This window comes from Excalfactoria chinensis, chromosome 6, assembly GCF_039878825.1.
Source record: "Excalfactoria chinensis isolate bCotChi1 chromosome 6, bCotChi1.hap2, whole genome shotgun sequence".
In the NCBI taxonomy this organism is placed as follows: domain Eukaryota; kingdom Metazoa; phylum Chordata; class Aves; order Galliformes; family Phasianidae; genus Excalfactoria; species Excalfactoria chinensis.
Window position 1 is genome coordinate 35344800 of NC_092830.1, and position 21848 is coordinate 35366647.

A 21848-nucleotide genomic window follows, 5' to 3' on the forward strand; every position below is an offset into this window, starting at 1 on the left:
CATGTTCTGTTACAGGTTGCTGTGTGACAGACAGCAGCAGAGGAGCGGTTTGACACAATGGCATCTGACATGGAAGGGCACAGGAAGCAAAGGTGTGTCATTGAATTCCATGGGTTCAAATAAGTAAGTTGTAAAAAAATAGTCAACACGTGCAGAATAAAAACAGCAACCAAAGCAATATTCTGCGAGTTCTTTTTGGTATAGAAGAACTGAATTATCCACAATGCCTGTTTATTTTTAAAAAGAGGGGTGGGGAGGTAATGATATCATGGCCATCTCAGAAATATGATGGGATGAAGATTAATCAGAGGACACTGTGAAAAAAAAAAACACCACCAACATAGTATGAATTATAGAGAAATGGCAGAAGACCAGGCTGATAAAAGAGCAGAGCCAAGAACAAGGGAAATATACAGTAAGCAACATAAATAAGCAAAATGTACTTCAACAACTCCTTCAACTCAATGTCCATGCTAAAACAGAAGCACGTTAAGAACAATACTGACCCAGAATGGCCCAGGAAAGGGATGACTGCTGAAAAACCTTAAGAGACTAATAAGTTGGGCATTGTCAGAGAAAGAGTGATACGATAGAGATCTAAAACCAAAAATAATAAAAATCACAATCAGCTTTCCAAAGATGCTCAGGGAGAGGCAGATTGGTTAACACGAACATTGGAAGATGTTTTTTTTTTCTACACAACACCATTAAATCGTGAACCTAAATGAGACAAACCCAATGTTGTAGAGCACAAATTCTCACAAAAAGCAATTAGGCGAGTTTATGGAGGGTAAGTCCAGCCTTGGCATTAATTAAGACTGAGGAGAGGCTGCTCTGAGCTCAGGAAGATCCCTGGCTGAGGAAGCCGGGATGGTTTGCCAAGAAGGACGCAGTATTCTCTGCCCTCAATTTTTTGGCCAGAATTAAGATCAAGATGTAACTGGATCTGACCTAGCATTGGGTATGTTCCCATCACTGTGCCTCTATAAGAGACACTATGGATGCCGTTTAGAAATATCCAAGGGGCTGAACTGTGTGCTCCAGCATAGGAAGTGGAGAAGACCTTAACAGAAAATGCCAAAGTGGCTTTTTTTGCTGGTTGGTTTTCAAACGAGATCTTTTCCTTGTTAATATTCAAGGTCATAAAGACTTCAGACTCCTACACACAGCCAAAAGGTAAACTGCAAGCATTCACGAATGCCAGCAAATGCAGTGTTTTACTGCAGGAGGAAGCATTTGAGAAACTACCCCACCTTTCACATAAAAGCAACCTGCATGAAAATTTTAACATCTGCACAGAGTAAACTGTCCCAATAACTCCATAATTCCAGTATTCTAGTGGTCTAAATCGCAAAAGGAGCGAGGGCAGCCTTGACGTACATTTTCAGTAGCACTCAATAAAGTAAACTACATAAAATAAGTGTAGAGGTCCCACCTTAAATGTGTTTGTGCCAAAACTGCATAAACTGAGCCAAGAAGAAGAAACCTCTGTTCTACCACAAAAGCTGTTTGTTGAAAAACAAAGCAGCACATTCAGGATTTTTGCCCTCCGCTATAACAGGGGGATACTCCAGAGAACGGGGTCATAAATGGCATTGTCTCTATGGCTGCTTGGAAGCAGTAACGCAGTTATTGTAAAGATTTGTCAGCAATGAGGTCAGCGTGCCCCGAGTCACAGAAAACGTACATCTACCTATAACCCTATTACAGCTTGCAAGCTAAATATTTTCTTACTCAACCCTTTGGCTTGAGAAAACATGTATTTACCTTATAAAGCTGTAATTCTGCATCAACGTTCAGCTAATTGGAGGTTTGCTGTCATTAATTTAGATGATATACATTTGTCTTCCAAAAATTGCTTCTAGCATCTTCTATAATGTAACCTTTCTCTTTTTTTACTGTCACACAACCAGCAATTCAGTGCTCACAAATGACCTCCTGTGCCCCAACCATGCCGTAACAATCAATGGCAGAAAATTCATAAAACAGATTAAATTCTGCAGTGTTTGCTTTGATGAATTAGTTGGATTTGTTCGTTTTAGCTGCTCAGAGTTAATCTTTGATTTTTAGCTGTGTGCACTGCATTGGAAAGAGCAAACCAAGGACACATCCTATTTTCCTTACTTCACTACTGACAGTGGAAATACAGAACTAGCACTAATTACAGTAAAGCTGACTTTAAGTTTGTTACTGTTTATCTCTGTTATCTCATTACTTCAAACAATATATGAGGAGGGACTTCCCATGACAAAGTGTTTCTATATGAAATTGGACATAACTACATTATACTGTAGTGACTTGCTGGTATCACACAGTGCAGAACGAGCTGAGGATCATTTTCCCAGGAAGCTTTATGGGTGGCAAAACATCTCAAAGTAACAAAATTAACTCCATCGCTGCAACTCACATAATGTATTTTGTTCAATATGTGATTATTATTCACCATTTAAATTAAGAATTGCAAGGGAAATTCATTCTGAGCTTTTTCCATTTCCCTCATACACGCAATTTGGTTAATGAACCAAGAAACCAATTAGTGAAACAGCTCAATTTATAGCAGGTTAAGGTAATCTTTAGCCAGGGCACAGTTAAAATTTCCACACTGTGAAAAGATGACTTTTCATCTTCACAAATGGCACTGTGGAGTTAATGAGCCCTCTTAGTATGAAGCATCACTGATAGCCCCGCTTGCCCACAGACTTCACCTCTTCCCCACCAGCACTTACCGTGAAGCAGCAGAACCTGGGTGAAATCTCCATATAAATACAGCATTTTCTATTTGAATTTTGGTGGATCTTGGCATATCTATGCGTAGCCCACAGCAGCCCATAGCAGAGCTGGATGTCTATGTAGAGCCATTGCCTTTGAGGAAGATTCATCTTCATGTAGTAGTCGTCCTCTTGTACAGCTCCCTCTCACCACCACACCTCAATTCTACATCCCAGGGCCATGCTGAAGCCTTTCCCCCAGTTTCTAACCCTACCTGTGAGCTGCAGCCATGGATCCACAGCCCAAAACAAGTCCTCTGTGCCTGGTGGCTCAGCTAGTTTCTCTGTATTAAAGTAAATGATTCATTAAAGGGGCTAAGCAAACAGCAGATGGACTCCTGATCTGAGCTTCAGAAGTTTATTTTCTCTGTAAAAAGAGTTTTTCAGGTAAAACAACACAAGGTTCTAAGGGCAAGAGAAAGAAAGCACTAGGAGAGGCAACCCACCACTAAAAGGAAGTCTTTGCTCCAAGGGTTGCTTATGAATTTTGCACTACAAAAAGTAATAAAGTAGATTAAGAAAAGTAAGAACCTAGAGCAGCAGTCCAGGCTGGTGGGACCAAGTCTTATAACACCAAATATATCCTGGCTTGGAAAACCATATTTGTTGTATGGGGATTCCATCTTGTTGGAAAACATTGCATTATCACCCTAGATTAAATCAATTGAAGAAAAATAAAGGCTCTGTGACCCAGAAGCTCATGTGTACCTGTATGTATACCTCTTACCTAAGACCTCAAAACACTTCCTACCTTCTTGTCTCCCCACCTTAGTCTTCGAAACCCCCCTTGATATCAAGAAGGGGAACCCAGTCCTGCCTCTTAAAGTATCAACTCTAATGCTCTGCAGCTGGTCAGGTTAAGTGCCTGAGATAGGGAAGCCCAGCTGAGCTGGAAGGGTTTTGCTGCTAAAACCATAGCGATATGGTAAGGACAAGATAAAGATATAGGAGAGCAACCCTTAAAATATTCTAATAGTGCTACTGTGTGCACTTCACAGTTTGGGAATCTCAGGCTCAGTGGGCTTTCATTCACAAGGAGAGCACCTCCAAGGATGATCCCCCATAGATGCTCCTTCTGCAGTCAGCTTTGGCAGTCCCAGCTGAAAACACAAGAGCATACGCTGGAATTGTGGCCTGCCTGACATGTGCAGTCTTAATGAGTCCTGGAATTGGGTGCAATTCAGAAGTTGTATATAGACAGGCTCAGATCACTGCAAACACGAAGTGCAAGAACTAATTTGAACTACTCGAACATTATTGGGCTGCAATCAACTAATCACTTAAGAAAAAGACCAGGAGTCACGAGCAACTTAATGTAAACATCTTTTTAACATGCAGTAACAGCCAAAAAGGAAGACAAGTGCTAGACCGCAAGCAAAGAAGAATGCATTATGGAAAGCACAGTAACATTCTGTGTGATTTGAAGGTATACTAAAGCATTGTGTTTACTATGGATTCTCATCTGTAACATTTTAAGGGGTATCTAGGTGATCTAGTGAGAATTTGGGAGTGAACAGTTGTATGGGAAATTGGTAATCACAGCCTGAACCTCTGATTGATCAGCTGAGGCAAGTGTTGGGTCAGCTGTGGGAGCACAGGTGAGAGTAATGTAGCTGTGCTCCCGGAAGGGGTGGAGTTTGACTCCACCTCCTCTAGACCTCATTTAAGGGCTGACCACCACTAAGGCAGCATCTCTTGGAGATGGCTCCCTGGTAGAGATTGTTTCAGTGTTTCTTAGAAGATTGAAGGCTTCCATATGAGTGAGTTTTTCCTGTAAATAACCTTTTGGATATTTACTACCATCTTTTCATTGTTGTTACCATGCAACAGTAAATACAGGAGATTTTGCTTCTTGAACTCATTGCATTGATAATCGCAATTTTACTGAAAATATATTTAGTTCTCATGCAGCCAAGAGGTCCTTGGAGGTTTGGGTTCAGTTTGATGCTAGCTGCTAGAAGTCAGCCACTTCTTTTTTTTTTTTTCCTTACGAGAGCAAAGAAAAAAGAAAATGAATTTGACTTTATTTACAGCAATGGTAATATTACAAGAAGCATAAGACTTGGTAATTGAGTCAGGAGTAGAAGTGAAAGTCTCCTGTGACAGCCTGTAATTGTCAGAGCTCCAAGTAAATGCAGCAGACACAGACCCGAGTCATATTCTGAATGCCTGGATAGTGCCTGTATCAAACCTGGTCTCTGGGCCTCTAGAGATTTGCTTCTTGCTGTACTCACTCTGGTCCTTCCATTTTAATATTAACCAGAGCACTGGATGGGTAATTCTCTACTACAAGCTAAAAATATTTCATGTGGAAGTGCATAGAGAATTCCATTCCCTAGCAACTGAGAGATTCCTGCTGGAAACAGTGATGGCAAAAATGGGTTTCCAGGAACATGGAGTCAAGCAAGGATTCCGTAGTGAAGGTGTGAAACTGTTGGCAGTTATGTCTGATCACTGGCTGCATTTGGTTGTGCTGAATGCGCTCAATTTACTGTAGAAATTGGCCTGAAGTATTACAGAATTCCAGGGGCCCTGATTAAAATAAACTGTTGAAGATGCATGTACTGCAAAGAGGCTCTTGAGTCCGAGGGGAGCTGTGTATGTACAGGAAGTGTTGGGCACCAGAACAACAACAAATTAAAGAAATATTATTGCGGGGTTCCGAAAACAAGCTACAACACTGCTGCTACATGAGGAGCACAAAGGGGAAGGGAAGCAACATTCAAAGTAATGAAAGAGAATTTAGATGCAAGGCAGAGAGCAAGCTGGAGACCCAGGCAGTACAGGAACATGTGATTAAGGCCAAGTCGTTCTGTGGTAACCACATACCAGCTGGGATGTTTGGAAGGGCAGTCTCACCCTGGATGAAGGACAAGCCCACTGCTCACTGTCCTTTCCTCACTTAATGTTTTCCTAAACTGTGATAGCATTATTGTTTCCTTTCAGAGAGATTTCTTTTACAGCTAGATGGCTGGTTTGTATTCTGAGAGCCACAGGATACCACAGCTTCGGAGGGGATCTCAGGGATTAATGTACTAAATTTCTGTCTTAAATTGTACTGTTTGCTTTTTTTATTCACTCTGATATAAGGCATCTCTCCAAGAAGGTGATTTTCCCTTCCTGCTCACCATCCCATCCTTTGCCCAAGGAGGCTGTGGATGCCCCATCCCTGCAGGCATTCAAGGCCAGGCTGGATGTGGCTCTGGGCAGCCTGGGCTGCTGGTTGGCAGCCCTGCACACAGCAGGGGGTTGGAACTGGATGAACATTGTGGTCCTTTTCAACCCAGGCCATTCTATGATCCGCTTGGCAGGAAATGCATTTTAGTTGGCTTATTAAATATAGCTGCATTGTGCATCAAAAATCACTGATAACATACGGCAGCAATGTTATATCCACTGTGAGAATAAGTTGCATTACACATTGTGCCTACAATACATCACTCTGGTAACAATTTGAAGTGGATGTGATTCTTTTAAACCTCTGCTTGGCAGCAGACAGAGAACATCAGTGTCTGGCAGGTGGATTTGGGGTAAACGGATACTGTGATGATGAAGGTGAGGACTCTCCTCCCTGTCATCTCAAAGGTGATGCTCAGCCCAGACGTGTGCATGCATTACCCATCCTTGGGCTTGTCCCAGCCATGTTTTCAGTGCCTCTTTGAGCCTTTTGCTCTTCCTCTGCCTCTTCTAGGTATCACTTAGTCTCCTCCACATTCTACATCCACTGGCATAATGCAAATAAATGCTCCTCTATGCCTGCTGTGTTCAAGTTTTGGGTCAGGCATCCTTATGTGTACATCAGGAGCTGCTGTTATTTTTCCATGTTGCCATTTCCTTAATAGGAACAATTAAAGTTATGTGCTGATTGAATACAGTGTATCCCAGCATTTCGAGATATAATCTAACATAAAACAGCGTATGTTTTCATATGTGCCTCCCAAAGGATTCCCGCATCTGTCCAAGCTGCAATCACTGAATGATTAAAATTAAGCCTTTTCTGGAGTAATCTGTGGAAGGCATATTGATAACTTGCCTTCTCTATACATCTCAGTGGAGGAGAGGAGGGAAATCTTCACTAAGTTCAACAGTTAAATGTCAGCTGATAGAGGAAATCCATGGGATATTTAGAAAGTACTAAATGCAGCCAGTGTTTGTTCTACAACACAGAGAAGTACATAAAAGCTGAGATCCTTTAAGTGAACAAAGCTGAAGCTGTTCCAAAAAGTATTTCTTTTGAGCACGCTAAACTATTGCCTTGTGCATAAAGTTATGATCTCTGTGAGATCAAATATCCTGCAGAACTGACCCACTCTTCTCGTACCACTGATGTCCAAAAGTCATTACAAATGGTTATGACAGGATGCCAACAAATATTAAGTACGTATAAGTTGGGTTCCCCAGCTATAAGATGGGTTCCTAGCAATTGTCAGTACCTGTCACCAGGCTTACTTAGGCAATGAAGGATGCAAGGCCAATGCTTATGTTCATCTACATTGATTTTTGTAGTGGAAAGCTAAGGAACAAGAAAACAAAGCTGTAAAAGAAAATACATATTAGCATTTAGATTAACAGTTGTGATCTCAATTTCTCATCACCAGACAACACTGAAATATATGATGATGGTTTAAGAATTCTTCAGAAAGTTTAAGGGCTCCTTGAATTCAAAGGGCTGAGAAACGCTGGCCTACAAGATAAATGGCACCGGCTCTGACATGTGCTCCATATCCTCAATACATCTGGACTCTAGCTGGAAATAAAATTCATATTGCAGCAGCAATTAAAAGACAGAACTAGGTCATGAGCTGTTGTTCTAGGCACTGAGTGGGTAAGGAAGGGAAAAAAGGAGAAGCAACCAGCGCCTGTCCTAAAAACTTCAGCGTTAGGAAATCCAGAAATGCAAGATAAGAGGAGAACACGGTAGGAAAAAAGCAGTTTGGGTGTTTTAGCAGCCCCCTGCTGTGCGTTGAACTATTCACCAAGCAAAGGCCCGTAGCTCTGGGCAGTTCTCAATGCTCATTACATCAACTGAGTTCCAAGCAGAGGACAGGCAGGGTGGGAGGTGGCACCCAGCGCTGTGCTGGGCTCTGCCTCGGCACACCAGGGCTGCACGTGCAACGTGCTTCCTTACACCTCTGATCAGCACTGCTTGCAAGAGGCTGCTCTGCGGCTGGAAGGTTTCAGCAGAAACCATAGCAACCCTCCTAAATCTTCTGGAGCAGCAGTTAGCAATTCGCTGTGTCCATTCTGGTATGCAGCCTCTTCTTTTCACCCATTAAGTTCCGTATCTCCCCACAGCTATTATACCCTATATAGAAAGAATTGTATGGGAGAGAGATCCACAGAGCACTCAATGGCACGTCGTACCCAGCGTGAGCATATAATACGCTGTATTATACATATCCAATTCTAGATGTAGGAAACAGAATGAAATCTCTTTGCTCTAAGTCTTTTTTTAAATGGTGCTTGGAAATGCTGTACTATCTATTGCAGGTTTCACTGACCCTCACTGCAGACTGGTTCTCAGGTGGTTACATTATGCTGCCCAGCATTATTAACAAAGGTGGTGGCCCACCTTCATTTCAATGGGTGTCTCATTTTCATTCACTCAGTCACATGAGCAGAATTGACACCTGAACCACCTTTTAGTAAAGCAAAAATCAGCCATGTGGCTGTTGATTAAACCTTGCTTTGGGAACAGTTCGGCCTGAAAAGTGATCTGTTAACAAGAACCGACTACGCAGAAAGTATTCCGAGAACTTTGCTTGTAAAAGCATGATATTAACGTGGAGAAATAAATCCAAAAAGGCATTTTAAGTAGATGGGAAAAATAGCCAGGCTGGATGTGGCTCTGGGCAGCCTGGTCTGGTGGTAGGTGACCCTGCGCATAGCAGGGGTTGAAACCAGATGATCATTGCGGTCCTTTTCAACCCAGGCCATTCTATGATCCTATAATTGCTGCAGTTGTGCAGGATTTTCCCTGCTGGTTACACCTGGTGGGCTCCCATGTGCCAGACCTGCCAGAAGTGAGGATGGTAACTGTAATTCCACAGCAAGAACAAAGCTCTCTGAAACGCGCTGCCAAGAGATGGGAAAGCACCAAAAAACGACAAAGTGGTTGCTACAGAAGAACACCGTGGTTTTACTCAGAGGAATTCACACCCATTGCTTGGTTTGGACTGCAACTAAAAAGGCTTTGTAAGATTCACTCACAACTGTGGTGAATATCTTGCCAGTAATAGATTAACTCTTTCATCAACTCAGGGAACAGCTAAAGACTTGGTGGTAAGAGAACATATTTCTCTCTCTGGGGCTGCTGATGCCTCAAACCGTGGAAACATCAAACAGCTTCCAGCAGTCGTTCATTACTGGAATGGTTAGAAGGAGACTAATAATGCTCGTCATACAGCTTCCCTGAGCATAAGCAAATGAGAATAAAAATCAAATAGTTTAACCTTTGAAAGCACACCATCATTGACTGCTGATAACGCTACAGAGCGTTTTGAAAGGCACCACTGTCAACTACTGAGTGAAAATGAACACACTCTTCCAGCTCATTGCACTCACAGCACAGCGCTGCAGTGCGTACTACAGACGAGCTCGTATGTGTTCTTGAAGGCTGTGAAATAGAAAGTTCTCTAAGTGTGACCTTTTGTCGTCGTCATTTAAGCACATCAAGGTTGACATCCAGGTTCAGAACTTCTCTTTCTGTAGCTTGCAATGATTTCATCATCCGCAGTCAAGCGGGAGAGACTTTGTGGCTCTCTTCTCTTGCCCCCTGCCTGCTCTGCTGCTTAATAAATCCAGTCTGCCTCGGACACCACCAGGTGTCACAACTGGGTGCACACAAAACAGAAAGTGCCCAGGAGCCTGGCTAATTCCTTAACTGATGAGCCCGCTGGGAGGAAGAAGCACACACTCCCCAAGAACTATGCAGCTGAGGATGAGTCTTTCACTTCATTAATTCTACATGGCATGGGAAGTTGGGTCTGAAGCGTTACACCATCGTACACGACTGTGATTAATGCAGGTTACACATCACCGATTGTAATCTGAGGCAGGTTTGGGCTGGGGACCACACGCATGGCTTTGATTACGGTTGTCCTCTGCCCACCTCTCCCTCTCTGGAGAGACAGAGACCAAATGGCCACATGAAACCACAGCAGTGTTGTACGAAAGAACAGCTTTGAAACATGCCCTGGGGAGATATCAGCTTGGGTTGGACAGGACCACAGACAGAGTTAAGTGCTGCTGCTCTTCAAGTTCTGCTTCAGTCACAGAACTGGGTTTACAGCAACAGAACAGATGGAGGACAAGTAAAGACCTTTTAGAGTTGGTATGCACTGTAGTTTTATCTATGCTGTTGTCCCATTTAGTATGCATTATAGTCTTACCAGCTCAGCTTTTCCACTTGGAAACTACTGGTCAGCTATAAGCCAATCATTAGGGTGGTTCTGTTGTTTTGATAAGGATCAAGATCAAACTGAGACACTGCAGGGGCTGTTCTACCCTTCCACCAGGGAAGGCTCCCCACTCCCATGCGTGGTGCTGCTGTCCCCAAGGTCCTGCATGCCACTAACCCAAGTCCCACCTGGAGGAAACACCAAACGGAGTTTGCTATGGGGCTCAGACCCGAGGGGCTGGTAAAGCAGGTGTTGTAGCCAGCACTTGTCTTTTCCAGGGCCACCCTCCCAGCCTTGCTCAACCTGCACATGGTGCAGGCCACACGCTGGCTTTTCCAGTCTTTCTGCTTTCTCTGCCATCAGCTCCCAGCCAGCTGCAAAACAACAGCTAGAACATTTCCTCTGCCTGCCCTTTAAAGCTTCTGCTTACTGCTCGGATCTGCAGGAACCTCAGCAATACCCACAGCTGGAGAGAATAGCCATGATGTGCTGCCACTGTGTCCCCACTCACAAAGAGCAGAAATATGCATCTGACACAGAGGGAGCACTGCCAGGCTGCAGAGAACTTCTGCTTTCTGTTTGTACCATCGCCTGCAGTGTGTATAGTACACCTATAGATGCTAAGAGCATACTGTACCTAATTTGCAAATATAAAACATCAAAGCCACGTGCCATGCTGTGGAATGAAGCTAAACAGAGAAGAATCAATTCATTTTTGACATCTCAGTGCAACCAACAAAAAGCCAACAGGCACTTAATAACAGCTTCACTTAAGTGCAAGCTCTGCATATCAGCTGGAAACATCATCCATTACATACTTGTTTCATTTCTGTTTCGGTCCATTCAGGATAAGGACAAGAGAATATTCGCAGAGCATCATATCTCAGGAGTGACCACAGTGGTTGTAGGATAACATTTAGAGCCCCGCTGCCACCCCTGGCATCCAGCACAAACCAAATGCAGGTTGGTGGCACAGAGCTTCATGACTATTTATACTTCTCAACCCCACTGCACTGAAAGCTTTTAAGTAATTAGGTGTCACAGTGGCCTTATGCTAAAGTTGTATCCTGACCGAAAGGAAGCAAAACCTCACGTACCAAAGCAGCCTACAACTACAGCCACTGGGATAAGCAGTGCTGTTCCACTGTGAGCACATCTCTAATAAAATACGTTGGGTTTGCACTGTCTTACTGACACCTCCAATACATTATTCCATTTTTCTCTTATATACTTTCAGAAGCTAAAGCGACATTTGGTAAAGTGTAATTTAATACGATCGCTTTAATGCATTCAAACACACCACTAAAAGCCGTGTTGCTAAAATTACCTTACAGAACACCCAGGTAGGACAGACACCGTTATCTCCTCGACAAGTATGGGCCTCGTGCTACAGCGCCTACTGATGTCTGTTGAAACCAATAGGGTTAGCTACGTGAATATGGATTACTGCCACGATGAAGGAGTGCAGGATTACATCCACTGTTTGCATACCTCCTGTTGTTTACACATCCCCGTTTTCACCTCTTTTTTGGTACCTTTTCAAACACAGGTACAGCACTTAATTACTGCCGACGCCAGATATCACCGTGCTGCACTTTTTATTCCCTTCAAAATATGGCTGTCTTTTCGATGTCGGGTAAAATGCTTTTATGATCAAAACAAAGGAAATAAAGTAGCAGCAACAGAATCTGGACTGTTTAATTAAAAGCTAAGAAATAAAGGGGAAGAGCTCCACAATCAAAACATATTTACCATTCATTTCATGTTCATACCCCCTGTTCACAGCCTCTCCTCCTGGGAGCTGGCTATTTATATCTGTTTTTTAACTGTGCCAAACTGTGAGTTACCTGAGAGCTCCCAGGCACTGCTGATGGCATCGCTATCAACAAAACTCCAGCAGACAATTGAGGTGAATATGATAGGTAGATGGGCTGATCATGATGAACAAAGCAAAAACTGTCAACAGTACCAGCAACTCTAGCTTTACTCCATCACTGCCAATATATGCAATATAAACCTCCTTCCTATGATACGACAGAATAGTTAATGCTTGGTAAGGATGGCATGGAAGTCCCAGTTCCTGTTCCCAAACCAATTAGGAAAGTATTCAGCTGGGAATAAGAGAGCAGCCGTGCACCTTACACTCAGAACAAGGAACCAACATTTCTTATGAAGAGAAACTAACATTCTTTCAGGTTTCCCACTTTGACACTCACTGGGTTACATTAGTCTCAGTTTGGGTGGCAAGAAATCCAATTTGGATCACAAACACATCTGATTTTAACAGCACGTCAAGTGGACTTGAAAATGTAAGCAACACGAGTTAATTTTGGAAGGCTCGACTGCACCATCGGCAATCAGCTCTGCAGACGCTGTTCGTGTATTTCCTATAGGTAAAGCTGAAGTCACTGCACGCCTTCCTGGGCTGCTCTAACTCATTTCAAAGGCAAAAAGAATTCACGCTGTTTTCAGGCAGCTCGGCAAAACGCTGCACGCTAAAGTTCCCATAAACGGGGAAGAGCTGGCGACAGACGTCGCAAGTGGCACAAACTTACCCAAGCGTGCTGCTCTCTGCCAAGAGCAGTCATTCAGGGTCACGTACACGTGAGTTACAAACGACCGTGCTTCCCGAGTCCATGCTGCATGGGGATGAAGCTCAGGCTCCCCCCGGCTGTGCCGGGCACAGGGCGGGCACAAAGGTTTGCTCCCTCCGGATAACATTGGGTGCCGATGGCGATGGCCGAGTGGTGGCCGCCACTTGTTGCGCGGTGCCAGGGGCAGCCGGGAGCTGCGTGCCGGGCTGCGTGCCCTGCATTATTCATGCCTCCACCTCCAGCATTAGCATGCGGCTCAGGCAGCGCAAATGGAGCAATTCATTTTGTCCTTTGTCTTCGGGAAAAGCTGGCTGGATTAATGAGGGTTATCTGTGATGATAAAACCTGGGCCTGCTGATTTATTTAGTCCGATTGGTGGGAATTTGTGTCCCTAAACGCAGGTTTTACAGCCAGCACATAAATTCTGCTGCGCGTTCCCAGGCTCAGGCAGGCAGGCACCGTCCGTTCGGCTCCAGCAACAATATCTCGCTGCAGCACATGAATGTTTCATTCTCTTGACTTAAATATTGAAGCTGGGCTCTTTGTTTCTGAGTGCTTCTCAAGCAAAGTTAAGAGGAGATCTCCAAGTGCGCCGCTCGCATTCATTCGTGTTCATATTTCAGCAATGACCCCTTGCACTGCTAAATAGCCAGCGCCTGGCTTTCCAAACATCCTTGTTCCAAATATGAGATAAGGGGGGGAAAAAAACTTCAAGGCATAACCTGCTTCTTAAAGAAGCATCATTTTTGAAGCAGAGTTTGAAGGTGATGTTTTTCAGTGTGACGTTTAAGTTTGTAGTTTAAAGTCTGTAGAGCTGTTTTATTCCTCAGTGCCAACCATCTGTACATCTATGATAATAGAAAATAATAATGGATCACAAAATTAATAGTTGAAGACAACTCAGGGTGGTGTTTTTTTATCAGTTACTTTTGTAGGTATGTAGCACATTATGGGAATATATAAAAGTAGATTTCAGCATTTTATTGGGAATATTCTGTTAGGATTTTACATACCAATGGGATACATAATATGTGCATTATCCAAATAGGAGAGTGGCAAATGAGAGAAAACAGCCACCAAAATTACTTGAGGTTAATAAGGAGAACGGTCCTAAAAACATGCAATTCAAGCTGGTTTGCTGCGAAAAAGGGCACTGAGAGTTAACTCAACCACAGTGTACAAAGGGTTTACAGAGAGAAAATACCTCTAGTGGAAGTATTTCTCAGGTACGTGCTTCTAATGGAGGGGGAGATTACTTACTACAAAAATCAGCTGAGTGCATTCGTGACCTCCACATTGCCCAGATGCCTTTCTAGAAGATATGCTTTCACCAAACAAATCATACAAAGTTATTAGACTCAAAGCAGCATAGGTTTGAGATCTGGAGAGCAAAAGAACAGATTCCTTAAGCTCTTTGCATTGCATTGTGTTCAAGTAGTTCACTGAAGTCTACAGCACATATTTTCCTATCAGGTGAGTGCAGTGATTTTGATACTCTTTAAATGAAAGAGCTTTGCACTGATTTCAGGATTCATCCAGAGAGCCATTACATTGCAATGATGATCCGACTGATGAACATCTTATGGCAGCCTTTGCAATGTTTGCTGATGAGCCTTTCTGGAGTAACGCAGCTGCACACGTGTTCCTCCCACCATATTCTCATGGTCCTTAAGACAGGAAAGAAAAACAACGTGGCATAGAAGAAATTGTTTGGTTTTGCCTGAAATCTGATCACTAAAACTTATTCTTGCCTCTTACATTTTTATTCCAGGCTGAGAAAAGCACAGCTTCATTTGGTTTCTGACGTAGATAGGATACAGTGACACAGGGCTTTGAAGACTTTGATCACAAGCTTTAGACCATAGCAGAGACAGAAGAACTTATGGTAATTGGCTGGATGGATGCAGGCATGAGCTGGAATTTGATCCATCTTGCAGGTGCAGTGGAGTTTCAAGGCAGCACATCCAGAGATGGCTGCTGAGGTCACATCTTCCCATGCTGGATTTTTAACAATGGACAGAAAACATTTTCACCCCAAATAATGTTACTTCCCTGTGCTGAAAATGTCCTTCAGGACATGTGCAATGCTAAGGGAATGGTGGGGCAGAAAAGGAGAAGATAACCAGATATTGGTCAACTCAGACCTTTGAAACATTTCCCCTCAGGATGTACCAAGACTGAATTTGATCTTCATCCTGTGTATATAATGATATCTCAGGCTGCAGCTGTGGAGGGGATTATTCAGGTCAATAACAGTGAACAGCTTCACCAAGGAAGCTGGCACGTCCCGCACCTTCTCTAGAGGTCTCCAGGTAGATGATGAACAGGAATGAGAGCAATCAAGAGCTACAGAGGAGGAAAAGGGAACAGCTGTCTATTGATGCTATGCAAGTTTTGCCTGCAAAATTGATTGACACGGTTGTAGCTCAAACTACCTATTCAGCCAATGTCACGTATGCAAGTCAGTGACAAATTGTGGTTGACTGTGCTTGAAAGCTACAGAAATGTTGAGTAGCACAAGCAGGAAGATGGGGTTCCTATCCATTGCCATCAAAATATCATCTTTTAGTGCTGTTGACAGTTTAATAGCTACTTCTGTACACTGGAGCGCATTGTGAAGTACTGCCACTATATTATTAACCTAGGCTGGAACTTTCCTGCAAATGCAGGGGAAAAACCATACATATCGAGCTTTTGAAATACTTTAAGATTAAAGGTGTGCTGTTCACAACGTGAATATTCTCTCTCTAATTGCATTTGATGAGGACTTGATAATACTTTTACCCCCAATTACGTTACTGCCATTTTTTCATATCAAGTTGATTTCACTCCTTTTAAACGTACAGATGACGGTGTTCAGTTCAGTTTCAAATAAAGCGTTTTCAATTCCATTTGCTTCCTCTAGGCATTTGAGATGGGATGTGGAGGAGCTAAGCAGCCTTGCCCTGGCCAGTGAGATACAGCACAGCGTGTTCCATTGGGGGCTAGCAGAGCCTCCATCCCTTCAGCAAATAATCACTGCAGATAGAAAATGTCTTTGGGCCAAGTTGCATCCATGTATGTAATTACTTGAAATCATTCCTAGAAAAGACCAACTTGGATCACACCTTTGAAACAGTTTGCATGGCCTCAATCTGTCACAGTTCAAAGCAGATGTGTATAATATTACAGAGATTAAGCATATTGGGTAGCTGAGGATGGACACAGTGATTGTGTGACTAAGGAAAAGATTTGAGATTTGGGAGACTGGGATGTGACTGTCTATTGATACCTTTAAATTAGCTATCACTGTACTATCTGTTTTCTGTCAAGGTACTGCAAAAAATCAGTGAGATGCATCTAGGAGGTTAGGGAATCAATTCTCTGCTTTTCCCATGGGCTGTCCCCTCCCTGTTGGCTGTCATTCAGTGTCACCTCAGTTGTTTGACTTTCTTCTGTTCTTTCACACAGCTGGGAGGCAGCATGTTCCCTGCTCAGAGGAGCCACGACTGCCACCTAACGATGGTGTCACCACTCCAAGGTGGCCCATCCATGGCGTCCAGTAACCCAAAATGGGTTATTAAATGCAAAGCAGTTTGTCCGTGGCTACCACATACCCAAGGTGACACCTCCCAAGATAACCCATCCACAGCTGCCACCTACCCAAGGCAGTCTTATGGTGCTCATGGAACACGAGGGGCTCCAGGACACTGGGGACAGCACTGTTAATGAACCCCAAGAGCCAGAAATGGGGTGGCAGGCATTCCAAAGTGAGGGATATGCATTCTGCTCTGACATTATTCCCCATCTGTTTTTTTCTTTTCTGAAGTACCAGAAAAACAAAGCATTACAAAAATGTCAAGCTGTGTGAAGAGAAGTCGAAAGCCAGAAAATTCAACGTTAATGCTGATTCTTTAACTCAAGTCATTAACTTGGAGGCATGCCTGAAGTCTGGGGCAGGAGCCTCAGCTGAACTCTTGCTGGTTTGTGTAACTGGCTCAGCGTTGGCGCATCCGAGGGGGCACAGACTCACACGGTCTGTGAACACATGAGGGGAATGGGGACTGACTGAGCTAAGAGACTGGGAGTCGCTGTTACTGGGGAAGGGAAGTGCAATCAAGAGACAGATTTCCAGAGAAATTGGGTAGGGAAAGGCAGGGGGAAAGAAGAGAGAAGCTCATTCTGGAGACTGGCAGAAGTGGCAAGATTAGGGACACTGACAAATGAGAAACCCAAGAGAGAAGATGTGAGTTAAAAGGCAGCCAGGGAAAAAGAAAGAAGTTTGGACAGGAGAGATGGGGAATCATTGTGAAAAACTGCAGAGAGTGATTGGAGAGAGATTTGGATAGGGATCTGATATCAATTTGGTGCAAAGATAGGGACAGGAGGGAAAATGGAAGGAGGACAATTTCTCTGAGGGAGGGAAAAGTAATTAGGAGAATGAGAGACTAGAGAAGAAAAATGAAGAGAGAAAGAGCTCAGACTAGGTGGCAAAGGACAGAAGAGTCTGGGCATATTGGATTGGTTCCCCTTCTGTGGTGGGACGGGACTCAGGTCTCTGTGTTCCTCTCTGCCCAGGATGTTTGCATAGCTGAGCCCTGTCCTTGATGCTCATTTGCATCACTTGTTAGCTCAAGTGTTTTGGAAGGTGGACCTTCCAAAGATCGCATGGCAAATACAATTCTCTGTGCTGGGATTCTGGAATTGCTGCTTATTATTTCAAGGATTTGACATACACACAAGAAAAGGCAAATAAAACAATCATTAAAGCTGCAACTTAAACACTTGAAAGGAAGAAAATTCTAAGCAAACTGAGGAGGATTTGGCAAACCCTGTGATACTTGCATATACATATATAGCCCTTCTGTTCAAGGTCTTTGAACATTTTGGCTCTTTGAAAAGACACACAGTTGGATGCTTGTATTTAATTAAATACTTTTTAAGATAATGAGGACAGTCGCTTCAACATAATTCACAATCAAATGCAATCAAACCCAAGATTCCAAATTGCTCTTATTCAAATATCTGCTTCCAGCATCAGTAATAGCCTATACAGTTTTCAATGAAATGGGAATCATAAAACTACATCCCAGAGTTTACAGCTGTAATAAGAGCAGATTTATGAGCAAGAAGTAAGTATCTATGTGTACCTTCTCATGCCTCTCCTCTAATGGGCTAAAGCTTGAGACATCCCCCAAAACGTCTTTAATTACTTTAAGCGCTTAATTTAATGAAACAGGCATTTCAAACAAACACAAACTACTATTCCCCAGCCACCGTGTACATAAAACAACCATTATTTTTGCAAGATTAATAACAGTCACAGGTGAGTTTATAACAACCTAATTAAAGCAGAATTTCAACCTAAGAGCAAGTCTGTTTTTGTGTCAGCACTGAATCAAGACAAAGAAATATAATCTGCTAAGGAATATATGGTACTCTTTTTTTGTATCATTCCTTTATGTATGAAGACACTTCAGAAATCACATCCTCTTAAGCTTTGCTCATAGAGACACACAGTAAAAGTGCTATTGTAATTTTTCTCTTGAATAAACAAGAACGTGCTTTCCGTTCCACCATGTAATCCAGGAAATTAAGGAAGACCAATGAAATGATGAGAAAATAATTGTGGCTATGAAGACAGAGAAAAATGCCGATAAGTGGATTGAAGGGATAGCTTGCTGGCTCAAAATTCAGATGCATTACATCAAGCAACTAAATATTTGCTCAGTGCCATTAACTTCTTTTCTTCTGTAGTAGAACATGGTGTTACAAGATGCTGAATACATTCAATGGCACTAAAATTGGTGGGAAATGAAGGGATGCAGCCCCTCCCTCAGCTGCTCCTGCCTGCAGGCTTGGATCCCTCACAAGCCCACTTCATCACAGGCAGAAACAGAGCAGTTTCAGGAGGCGACCAGGGGTTCAGAACGCGCATTGCTGACCCAGCTGTGGAATTCCCATGGCCTTTTGTAGCCGTTCCAGGAGAAGTTTCCTGACTTATCAAGAGACGATTTAAAATGGGATTGATGGCAACGGGAGAAGGAGGTGGCAGTGAAACTTTACAGAATTGCTAAAAAGCTTGGGGAGGAAACATTTCCCTGATAAACACTGATGGAGCAACAGGGAATTAAGTGCATGCTGGGGGACTCCAGCCATTCTACAACCATTATTCCCACTGTTGTTTCTCATCAGTATTCATCATCCTGTGCTTTTAAACTTCAATTTGATACCTTCTGATCAATGTCAGTTTTTCCTTTAAGAATATAAAGAGTGATCAGCCCCCACTACAAGAAAGGTGCTGAGCTCTTGGAAACAGGAGGGGGAATGGCTGTTTATGAGGGTAGACAGCGACAGGACAAGGAGGAATGGTTTTAAACTGAGACAGGGGAGGTTTAGGTCAGATATTAGGAGGAAGTTTTTCACCCAGAGGGTGGTGATACATGGGAAAAGGTTGCCCAAGGAGGCTGTGGATGCCCCATCCCTGCAGGCATTCAAGGCCAGGCTGGATGTGGCTCCGGGCAGCCTGGTGTGGTGGTTGGTGACCCTGCACATAGCAGGGGTTGAAACTAGATGAGCACTGTGGGCCTTTTCAACCATTCAATGATGACTTCAAATACATTTTACACAGAATATAAGATACTGAATGGTGGCAGTTCAGAGTTACTCTCCCAAAGACGTGCTGTGATGTGAGCAACCCTTTAGCTCTTTTAGAGGTAGCATCAGACCTGCTCCCACCTCTATAAGCGACCAGATAATACCAGATTACATTGCCTTGTTCACCTCATTACTTTATTGCCAACCATTCATTACTCAGAGACTCGCTACTGTGGGCACTGCTAAGGGACCTCATATTCACAGACAGGAGAGAAACAAAAGGCTTTGTATGGAGTGAAAAAATCCCTTCCTTTTTGTTATTAAAAATAACGCACCCTAAATTTTTCATCATACTTCTTTATTGTATCAGAGACTATTACGAAGAACTGTCTCTATTGCACAGCCTGGAACACAGCGAGCAGCTGTGTTAGTAACTCTCCTGTACAGCAGACACCGATGCCACTCACTGATTCACTTTGTGGGCGAATCGTACATAGAGGAAGCATTCACTCCTTTGACTCATTTCATTTGCTCGCAATAAATAGAAATAGGCACTCCAGGTATCTAATTTGACAGAGCACTTGTAGTCGCCTCTGTTCCATTAAATATTTAATTCCCAAATATTTTTAAATTTTAAACACAAGTTATTTAATTTCTAATGAACAATTAGGTATTAATTGGGCTCAAGGTAGTTAAACAAATCTATTCAGTGCAGCTGTGCTGTTCACAACCCCGATCAGCAATACAGATGGACTCGGTTGTACCTTCAGCACTGCGTCACTTGCAGAATACTATTACAGTTTTAAAGAATCCCAGAGTTAGGTGAGGATAAACAAAGGGAGATGAAGCTATGATCTCTTACACAGTTACAGCCATTTAATATTGCCTTAGCATCCCTGAACCAAGATGTGAAGACAGAAGTCCTCTCCTTAGTCCTGCTGCAGGTAGGGACAGCCCCACGCCTTTTCCTGCACAACATTACTACCATTTTCCTCAGACAACAGATCTAAGGGTTTTGTTTTTTAGCCTCTCTGCAAAACGCTCCTATTGCTCTTGATTGATCTCTATCTCGGACTAGCAGAAGCATCTCTCTGACCCTCACAAATCCCCTGCCACCTCACTTGCAGCCATCCCTCTTTGCAGAGCATTTTTCTGGCTCATTGCTTCAGCCAAACGACTCCTCTGCTCGCAGCCCTCCGCCGACTGCTGTGCCCTATTGCTTCAAACACAAACTATTGCAGAGATGTTGGACTCTGCCTCTGCTCTGCTACCAACACATCCCCGGCTGCTGCTGTGTCATACCTCCCAGCGTCAACCTGCATTTGTGCCACTTTCAGTGGATGGAAAGAACTTCCCTCTACAATATGAGCAGACTTTCCACCTCCAAACCCTTCCTTGAAGGTCACCTCTTGCTCGGAAGCCTCGCTGTAACATCGTGTTTCTCTCAGGTTTTGAGAGCCTCCCATGTTTTCCCAGCGAGTCCTCTGGCATCATGACCACCCTTTCAGCTCTCATTAAACGCCCATCCCAATGAGCTGAGACGCCTGGCTGGGGCCGCAGCACAGATGGGGCCACGATTTGCAGCTTGGCAGCCTCACTAAGATAAATAGATCATTTTGGACCATAACAGTTTAATGCCTTCCCTTCATATTTCCATGGCCCTATTCAGGTCTAACAATAGAGGTCAGGTATAGGTGAAAAAAATTAATGTCGTATATGCAAAGCAGGAGCAAGACTTCAAAATAACCATAAAGTTCTTCATTTGGGGTTTAGCAGATTGCCTTCTCCATACAGCCCACACTGCTCAGGGCAATACCCCAATGCGCCTTGAAACCACCAAGGAGGGCAGAGCCTCTGCAGAACCCATCCCTCTGTTGCTGGCAAAGCAGCACATCCAGCTCATTATTTTTGGATCTATTCGATAATTACTGGATAAAAGAACAGCATCAGATTACTGCTACCTATGCTTTTCAGTTCTCACTGTAGCCTAAAACCAGAAATGATTGTTTTTCCCCCCAAATAAAATAATTAAAAACACTCATGGCAATGCAAAGCATTGGTGTAAGCCTGGGGCCACATTCTGCACACTCATTTGCGGCCTCTTTCTGTACCTTTTCTTTAGGCTTGTTTTAGTTAAAAAGATTTTCTGAACCATCCTGGATGAAATCTGGGCTCCAGCGGGGCTGATGGAAACATCCCCCACCAGCAGCTAGGAGGCACAGATCCGGTCTTATCTTTGCTTTGCCATGCAAATTGCCAAGGCTCCCCCTAAGCTGTGCAGGTTTGGACTGCTTTATCATCTGCATCAGCTCTGCCTCATAGTGACAGAAATTCACAGGCATAGTAACCTGCTCGACCCGAAACAACGAGCAACAAGAAGTAATTTCATTGTGCAGCGTGTTGGGATTCACTTTTTCTGTTTGGCCACAGCACCCTTTCCCATATATAAGCACACAAAGCGCTTTCTTCACTTGTCAATGGTTCGTCACCTGATTTTCTAAAGAAATTCA

At 43.4% G+C, this 21848-nt stretch overlaps 1 protein-coding gene across 1 annotated transcript in view; it reads right to left on the reverse strand.

Annotated features, from left to right (window-relative positions):
* C6H10orf90 (chromosome 6 C10orf90 homolog) overlaps positions 1-12990 on the reverse strand; it is a 63756-nt gene extending 50766 nt beyond the window's left edge. Inside the window, exon 1 of the mRNA XM_072340216.1 lies at positions 12724-12990. Coding sequence (XP_072196317.1) covers positions 12724-12889 — 166 coding nt within the window. The 5' untranslated portion in view covers positions 12890-12990. The remainder of the gene's footprint in view (positions 1-12723) is intronic.
* Positions 12991-21848: the final 8858 nt, after the last annotated feature.